Source organism: Crocodylus porosus, unplaced genomic scaffold (assembly GCF_001723895.1).
Source record: "Crocodylus porosus isolate Cpor-Errol unplaced genomic scaffold, CroPor_comp1, whole genome shotgun sequence".
NCBI classification, from domain to species: Eukaryota; Metazoa; Chordata; order Crocodylia; family Crocodylidae; genus Crocodylus; species Crocodylus porosus.
The window spans coordinates 15,619,410-15,628,830 of NW_017728915.1; the positions used below are offsets into that span (position 1 = coordinate 15,619,410).

Sequence of the window (9,421 nt, forward strand, 5' to 3'; positions counted from 1 at the left end):
TGGCACAGGGGTTCCCTGGGGACAGTACGCAGTGGTGCAAGGTGCGCCACTGCCAGTTGTCCCCATGGGACCAAATGTCCATACAATGTGTGGATGCAGTCTCTGAATCCTAGCCCTACCCTCCAGCATATCTACTATTCCCCTTAGCTTGGTGTCATCTGTAAACTTGCTGAGAGTGCACTCCATCCCATCTTCTAGATCGTAAATAAAGTTAGTGAACAAAACTGGTGCCAGGACCAACCCCTAGAGCACTCCACTTGATACAGGCTGCCAACTAGACATCAAGCCAATGATTAATACTCTGAGCCCTATGATCCAGTCAGTTTTCTATCCACCTTAGAGACCATTTAACCCATGCTTCCTTAGGTTGCTTCTGCAAATGTCATGGAAAATCATGTAGCCCGGGTGTACCCATGGTAGGTACTCCCCTTTCTGATTGAAGAAGACTGGCAGCAGGCAGGGGTGCTATGGGAGAGAACTGCAGGCTGAGCACAATCTCCCCACTCCCTATAGAGCCAGGCCAGAACAATATTAAATTTATTAATATTTACAGGGAACCTTAAAAGATAAATATTAATATAAAACTGATATATATATTTACATATAATATAGGACTAATAACCTTGCTTCTCTACAATGGATGACCACAACTGGGATTCAGGTAAGTTACAAGTAAACATAGGTAAGTAATGAGGAGGACCTGTAATGTAAAATATAGATTTTACATTCTAATGTTAGTTTTCTTATGGATACAGGAGCACACAATTCACAGGATACAATATCACAAAACATAAAACACACTATCATAACATAACATAAGCACAGAAGTAACCATAAACTATTAAAAGGGTCTCCAAGCCCCCTGGGGCCTGGATTACGCTCTAGTGACCCGTGAGGGAAGACCTTATTGCCCCCTGGGCCTCACACCAAGCCCCCTAGGCAGCCCACAAGCTCAGAAAAGACCATCCCTGAACCTCCTCTCCAGGAACCCCTTTCTAGCCAAGAAGGGCTCCTCCTCCCCTGTGGGAACCCTATTCCCCAGCAACTCACAAACCTGATGCCAAGGTGGGGGTCCTCGTCCCCTCAGGTGTGTGGCTCCTTGTTCACAGAAGCCTCCGGAACCTCTGGCTCCTCCTGGGCCACCCCCATTCAGAGCCTTGAGCATCGTCACATGCTCTTGGGGGCTTTGACCCTTGCTCAGGGTTGGAGGCCCAAACCACCTTGCACCACTCTGGGGCTCAGTCAGCTCCTGGACCCTCCATGCAGCGGCTCCTGCACTGGGTTACCTGCCACGTGCCAGGAGATGGAACCTCACGCCACCGCAGATGGCTCCCAGAGCCTCATTGGTTCCGTACACCCAGAGCCCTGCCTGCACACCATGGATTGCAGACCTGAGCCTCTTACTCTTAGGGTCTGGCTCCATGCACCGTGCTGCATGCACCAAATGGCTGGAGGCCCGAGCTATCTCACACAGCTCCCAGGGTCTTGCCCCCTGAGCTGCACGGTGGACCAACTGGGGCTAAAACTGTCCGCTGCTCCTGTCTGATGAGAGGTGATCACAGGGGCTCCTCAGAGTAGCAGCATCTGCCCACTGGGCAGCTCTTCTCCAGCTCTTCTTAGTTCTGCTCTCATTTCTGTCCCTCACTGTGTGCGCGTGCTGGACATGCAGCCCCTTTTATTCTCTCTGGAGACTCCACCCCCACCAAAGTTTTGCCAGACCTGCAGAGTGCAGGCTTAAATCAGGTCTGGGTCTCTCTACCTCACCTGAATAGAGGCAGGACTAGTGCCTCCCTGCCATTACCCGATTGGTGGATGGGCTCCACCAATCATACCAGAGATTCTCCAAGATCGGACGAGCCAGGCCGTATCAGTAAGTCCGCCACAAGCAAAGTCAAGATATATCATGTATATCGTGCTCTTCCTGCATCCAAAGCCAGTCATCTCATCAAAGAAAACAATCAGGTTGGTAAGGCATGGCCTGATCTTGTTGAATCCATGCTGACTTCCTAATCACCAGGGATCCAGGTTTTCCATTTCCCACAGAAAAACAGAGTAAACTATGGATTTTCCCCCTTTACTAAAATGCAGATTTCTCATTTTAGCAGAGAAACCCATTGATTTTGTAGTTTTCCACCAAGTCCTCTGCAGGCTGGCAGAGTTCCAGCCTGCAAAGGGCTGCAAGGGAGCAGGAGGAGGGTGGTCAGGCAGTGGGCACCACATGCATGTACATGAACATGGCCCCAGGCAGCCTGGAGAGCAGCTCCTGCAGGTAAGTGAGGGGGAGTACTGAGGCCCCCATAGGGAGGGAATTGGGCAGGGCTGGGGCTGAGGCTGCTGCCCTGCTGGGCAGCGCATGGGGCTTGGGGCCCGAGGCTGCAATGTGTGGCCTCAGAGCCTGGGCGGGGAGCAGGATGAGGCCATCAGTGGCTTGTTCAGGGGTGGGAGGTGGGGTGCTGCAGCGTGTACTCCCAGGGAGGGCAGAGGTAACCCACACCCAGGGCTGTCCCTGGGGAGGCAGGGGTTGCCAATCAGGGCGACTGCCCAGGGTCCTGTGCTTTGGGGGGTGGAGCAGCAGCACTGCAGAGCTGGGCAGAGCAACTGGCTCCACATCCAGCTGCTTGCTCCCCCTGCCGGCATTGGCAGCAGCAGCTTCTTTGGGTCCAGGGCCCAGATCAGAGCGGGGGCGGGGCCTTGCATAGGCTAATTTGTCTCGGACCTCGCATCCTGCTCCGGTCAACTTTGCCTGTGTCCCCAGACTGTGTGAGGGGCGGAAGTGTTCTACAGGCTCATGCTCCCTGCCCTGTTGCCCTCCTCCAGGTCTCCACAGCACTGCATGTGCGACCAGGCACTGCAGGGCACAGTGGGATCATGCAGGAAAGCTGCTGCCTCTGTGAGCTCCATGCTGTCCTGGCAACAGTGTTATAGGTGGAGTGAGGGGGCACAAGCAGGGCACAGGGGATTGTGGGAGGAGGGGAGACTGTGGGGAGCCTTTAATTTTAATTAAGCATTTTGGGGGGTTTATCAGAGAATTTGTCTTTTTTTTTTTTAATCAAGGAAACAAGGATCCCTGCTAATCACCATCTTCTTCAAGTTCTTAGAAATGGATTCCTTGAGTACCTACTTCATGACTTTGCCAGGGACTGAGATGAGGCTGACTGGTCTGTAGTTCCCCAGATCTTCCTTCCCCTTCTTAAAGATAGGCACTATAGCCCCCTTTTCCAATCATCTAGGACCTCTCCTGATGACCATGAATTTTCAAAGATGATGGTCAGCAGCTCTGCAATCACAGTGGCCAACTCCCTCAGCACCCTTGGATGCGTTGCATCCAGCCCCAGGAAGTTGTATACATCCAGCTTTTATAAACAGTCCCTAACCTGTTCTTTTGCTACTGTTGGCTGCTCACCTCCTCCCCAAACTGTACTGCCAGGTACAGTAGTTTGGGAGTTAACCTTGCCTGTGAGAACTGAGGTGAAAAAGACATTGAGTACTTCAGCCTTTTTCTGCATCATCTTGTACTAAGTTGCCTCCCCAATTTAGTAATGGAACCACTTTCCCTCTGATCTTCCTCTTGTTGCTGACATACCTGTAGAAACCCTTCTTGTTACTCTTCATGTCTCATGCTGGTTTCAACTCCAGTTGTGCTTTGGTCTTCCTGCTTTCATCCCTGCATGTCCAAACAATGCTCTTATACTACTTCCTAGTTGTCCGTCCAAGTTTCCACTTCTTGTAATCTTGCTTCTTGTGTTTTGGCTCACTGAAAATTCCCTGCTAAGACAAGCTGGTTTTCTGCCATACTTCCTAGTCTTCCTACGCATCAGGGTGGTTTGTTCCTGCACCCTCAGTAAGGTTCATTTACGGTACAGCTCTCCTGGACTCCTCCCCCCTTAGACTGGCCTCCCAGGGGATCCTGCCCATGAGTTTCCCAAGAAAGTCGAAATCTGCTTTTCTGAAGTTCAGAGTCCTTACTCTGCTGTTCTTCCTTCTTTCCTTAGGCTCCTGGATTCAATCATCTCATGGTTGTTGCTGCCCAAGTTGCCATCCACTACTACATTCCCCATTTTTTTTTTTTTTTACCATGAATAATTTTACAAGCCCCGGCCCAGTACTCTGGTACAAGAACATCCACTCTACAGGTTGCCTTTACAGCTTTTCCAAAAGTTAAACTCATCTACATGTATGTCTGGCATGATCTATATACTTAAAAAAATAAAAATCATAGCTACTATAGTTTACAACATGAGTTGCAATGTAGCTAATATAGCTACAGTTCACTGAACCTCAGATTTTAATTTCATAAAACACAGCTTCCTTTTTTAGAAATAAAACCTAAAAGTGAAAGTTTAAGCTGATGCATTAAAACAAAATTATTTCCAGCAATTTTATCAGTTTCCTGTAGCAGTGTCTTGCCTACACTCAAAAGAATGAGACAGCCCCTGCTTTACTCTGGTAAAGGTTTAATATTACAAATTGTTTGATTTCCAACCTTAGCCTACCAATGCAGACCAATAGTTTAGATGTCTCCTCTGCTATAAATCAAGCAACAGGTTCTGGATAGAGTTTAAAACATTGTTCCCTGTCCCTTATGAATAAAGATGTTCCAAGAAACATCCATTAACACTTCTTAGAAAAAAGCAAGAGAAGACTAAGAACCTGATCTCAGGAAGAAATATGTAAGGAAATCTTACCAGACTAACAGATCAGAGTAATAAGCATCATAATTGCAGAATCTATATTTACAGGTATGATAATTCTAGTATCCACCTTTGCACCAAGACATAATGCGATAACATAGGTAATCATCTTGACAAACAGCTCTTGGGTTACTGATGTGAAAACTCAGATCCTTGCCACCTTTTGCTGTTGAATTCACATTATGCAACAGTTATGCAGAGTTGGGTCTGGTCACAAAGGAGAACCATAAACAACATGAACATGCCAATTAGGGCTGTGCAAAGCTTCAGTTGCTGACTTGATTCGGCAGAGATTCAGCCCGATTCAGTGGCCAAATCTCCAAATCCAAATCAAATCAGGAAACCCTTTAATCTCTCTGAATTGAATCTGAACCCTCTGAATTGAGTCAGAGATTTGACAATTCAGACACAGACACAGCTTTAAAATGTTTTCTCTACATACCTCAAGGTACCAGGTGGCTTGTGAATGCTGAGATGCTGGGGTGGATGAAGTGTACCACAGGAGCATGGGGGGCTCCCCACTGTACTTGGCAACAGACCCAGAAGTGGACCAGAAACACTTCTGATCCAGTTCCAGGTCTGCCGGGGAACGCACAAGGGGTGGGAACACACAGGGCGACTGGCCCCTCCTGGGTCTGGGGGGGCACCTGGGATCCCCCTGCGGCCAAACACTGAGCAGAGGGGGGCTCCCCTGCACTCTCAGCAGTGGACCCAGAAGTGGACCAAAAGTACTTCCGGTCCACTTCTGGTTTCGCCACCAAACACATGGGGCCCCCCCCACGCTCCTGTGGTATGCTCCATCTGCCCCACCATCGCAGCGTTGACCATCATACCTGGTACCTCAAGGTATGTAGAAAAAATATTTAAAGCCGTGTCTATGCCCGAATTGCTGATTCTCTGAATCAGCATTGAATCTTCAGATTCAGATTTGGCCAAATCAAATTGGGACAGTGATCTGAATCAACAAATCAAATCACTGTCCCTGACCCAAGCCAAATCTGAATCGAATACGGCCCATTGCACACACCCCTAATGCCAATGTGCAATGAAGTCTTCCCTCTGAATAAGCACTGAGCAATTCCAGATACACTGTGTCCCAGGGAGACAACTAGTAAACTGGACTTACCTGCAGAACCCGAGGAAGAACACGCGATGCCGCCGAGAGGACCCGTGCGGCGCGTCAGCCGCTTGTTTATACAGGTGCGTCCAGCTGGTGACGTCAGGGAAGGACGCCAGCCGGGGAAGTTAAAAGCAGCAGCTGCAGCTGCGGAAGGGGTGGATAGCCCCAGGACACAGCAATTAACAGCTCCCCCAGTGAGAAGGGCGGAGAGCCCCAGGGAGGGGCAGCTACCAGCTCCACCAGGGAGAAAAGTGGCGGCGGCGGCCAACAGCAGAGCTCCAAAGGAGCAGAGGCTGACAGCGTGGCTGGAGGATGCTCCTGACAGAAGAGGAGCAGGAAGCATGGCCACGGAGGGCCCAACGGGATACAAACCTGAAGACAGCATGACCCACAGGTGGAGTGCCGGGGCGGCGCTGCGAGACTCTGCCACACAAAGGGGGAGAAGACCCGGGAGAGCCCTGAGAGGGTGTAGCCGGGGCAAGGATCGCTGCCAAGCCACTGTGCCAGGAAACTGTAGGGGCACTAGGGAGATTAGGGGCCAGGGACAGCCTAGGAGGACCAGGGAGGTCCAGATAGGATCCTCAGCCTGTAACCGAGGAGCTGGTCTTTAAGTTCGTTTATGGTTTTGTTTTCCAGATGGCGGATACCTTAGCTGGGATAGCTGAGGGGGCTTCTTCATAGAAATAGGGTTGAGGCTGCTTTAGGTGAGTCCAAACCTGTGCTGCGACCTCATACAGGATCAAACAGGGAGAAGGAAAGAGGGAACGTGGGTCAAGCTGGTCGGCGAGCACCCCGACGGGGATGGGCCAGGTGGAGAAGGAATACCACCCCACCACAGAGAAATCAGACCCACAGAAGAAGAACGCACTAGAGGTGGCGTGAGATCAATGTGCAGGGGTGGCGGAGCCCCAGGATGTGACCACCGAGGGACCTGGGCCATGGAGTATACAACGAACCGACCTTGACACTGAAGAACATCAAGTTGTGGTGGCTGAGAACAAGGTCGGGGACTTGGGCGAAAGAGAGCTGCTCCGATACCGAAGCGGTCCCAAGAGGATAGTGACATCTACCTACACGACTAGAACTACCCGAGAAAGAGGAATCACAACCCGGCGGTCACACACTGTTAAAGGACCTACAACTTCTAATAGCAAACGTATGAGCTTGGCATTCCAGTCTTAAGGACCTTTTCCACTGGAGCTTTCCAAGCAACTGTAGGCAGTATCTATCCCTCTCTTTTTCAGAACAAGAGATTCGACTATAATTTCAATCATAGGTGCTGACTTTTATATTTGCTGGGGGAAGAGGGCAGCTCAAGATGATGCCCACTCCTAGCAGCATAGCTGAAGCAGAGCCAAACAGAGCCCCTGGGGGCACACGGGCAGAGCCCATGGGAGCACAGGGGTGCCAGTGGGCTTCCCACTTTGACCACGGGGTTCTCCACCCTGCTGCCCTCCCCCTGGAAGCCCTGCACCAGCTGTGCTGCCAAAGTGAGGTGCCCCCTGACCACCCATGCTGCCACCCCCGCTGCTCCTGCAAGAGCAGGGGGCACCTCACCATGGCAGGACAGCTGGCGCAGGGCTCCCAGGGGGAGGGCAGCAGAGTGGGGAGCCCCAAGACTGCAGCAGGCAGCTGCATCTGTCCTCACCCCACACACAAATCTAGGGGACACGTGCCCTCCATGCCCCCCTCCCTGATATTGTGGACAGCAGCAAGAGCTGCTCCCCCCCGCCACCCCAGATCAGCCATTCATGGCTCTGTCCTGCTCCCCACCCCAGTCCTGAGCCCCATGCCCCACCCTGGCTGGGCCGCACCCTCAGGCCCAGCCCTTGCCCCACTCCTTCCCTCACCATGGGGGCCTCAATCTGATTCCCTCCCCCCAAACCTGAAGAGAAATAGTTTCTACTTCCTTGTGTCTGAGCAAACTTCTTTAGTTAGTACCGAGTTTAGCATAGAGTTTGGTCTCTACACTATTACTGAATAGCAGTGGTAGATTCAGGAGGGATACAAATATATGGACTATCCCCATCCTTATTAGCTACAACAGACAATAATGGGCTACCTGCCACCATTTACATTTTAACCTGCTTTTTAACTCAGACAGAATTTCCCCAACATGTCTTAGAATTAACTAAGAAGAATAATTCTTTAAGTACCTTCCAGATGAAAGTGTTCATCACCAATTGTCTCTCTGTAGCCTTCACCAGATGGATCCTGTACAAATAAAAGGTACAAAGAAAAAACAGATGTTTTAATGACATGTTTACTATCTACAAAACACTGAAACATTAATGAGACATGTATTTTGTTGCCAAAGTAATTGTAAGCATTGTTAGAAGGAAAAAGATCTGTCTCCAAAAAAAACCATAATCCCTTTTGTTACAGGTGCGTATGTGGTGTAGTTGGTTATTTTTGAATGTGGTTAACATGCTCTTGGGCACCAGTTTAAAGTGAAGAATAGAGTGTACCTGGAGAAAAGTTAATATTCCAAATAATTTACAAAGTAGCTAAACATTGAGCATTTCGATGTTCTGTAAATCATCCAAGATAAAAATCACCATGAAATATCAATTATAAAGGAGAAATAAACCCCTTCCTCTCCACAGAGGAATGCTGCAGTTTGATTCTACCACAAAGAACTCTTCTTTCATATGACAGAGCTGGGGTGGGGGGGAAGCAGCAGCAACTATGAGGCTCAGATGCAGCTGCCTGTTCCTGCAATTGTGAAGGCAACGAGTTTTTGTCTGAGTAGGCAATGCAGTCCATAGTTCTGCAGATAATTTTATGCCAGAACCGAGAAAAAACATCCCTCAGTGATGATGCTAAAGAAAGAAGTAATAAAGTGCATCAGTGAGATTTGGAGATAATCCCACTGGTAAGGAGCCTAAAGAACCTAATGCTGGTTCTGCTCCAATATTATAGGATCCTTGCCACCCCATATGCAGGAATCGCACCAGTCCTCATAATTTACACCTCTGCCAACTGTCTGTAATGATCCAGGAGTAACATAACACAAACGGCTTTCGCAATACAGTCACATACATACCCTTTAATAACTGTTTTTGGTAATGACTAGAAAGAAGTATTAAGGTACAGTTCAGAAAGGGTGAAGTTTCCTACTCTTGACTACTAGAGCTTTGCTAGGGAGACACCCAAGAAGCACAAACCTAACTTGGCGTTTACCAGTTTCAGATAGATAACACAGAGCTTGTTGCAGGTAGGCATGGAAACAAATGATAGCCTGGTTGTATTAGTTAGCTTATCTAGCTACACACATGGCATAACTACTACAAAAAGATTTACTCCAGAATTTACTGTACAATAAAATTATATTACAGATACAGGACCAGCTCTCTCACACTAATCATCTGCAAGGGGTGCTTTTATGGTACGTACTATGTGGTTGGGGAGACTGTTTGAAATCAGCAATGGTTCCTCCAGGACAAAACTGACAAGGGACACAGACTCAGGTCTGCTACTCAGATATAACTCTGTACAATTGCTCCTCACTTGCTGGGGGGCAATTTTACCCTAGAATACAGTGACTTATACTGACTTAATGCTGCATATCATGTGTCCACTCCACTTTTACAACATAGTAAATGCATGT

General features: G+C 49.0%; 1 protein-coding gene across 1 annotated transcript in view; it reads right to left on the reverse strand.

The window, feature by feature from the left end:
* Window positions 1-9,421, reverse strand: part of NKD1 (naked cuticle homolog 1) — a 167,833-nt gene that overhangs the window by 57,022 nt on the left and 101,390 nt on the right. Inside the window, 1 exon segment of the mRNA XM_019535741.1 lies at window positions 7,968-8,025. Coding sequence (XP_019391286.1) covers window positions 7,968-8,025 — 58 coding nt within the window.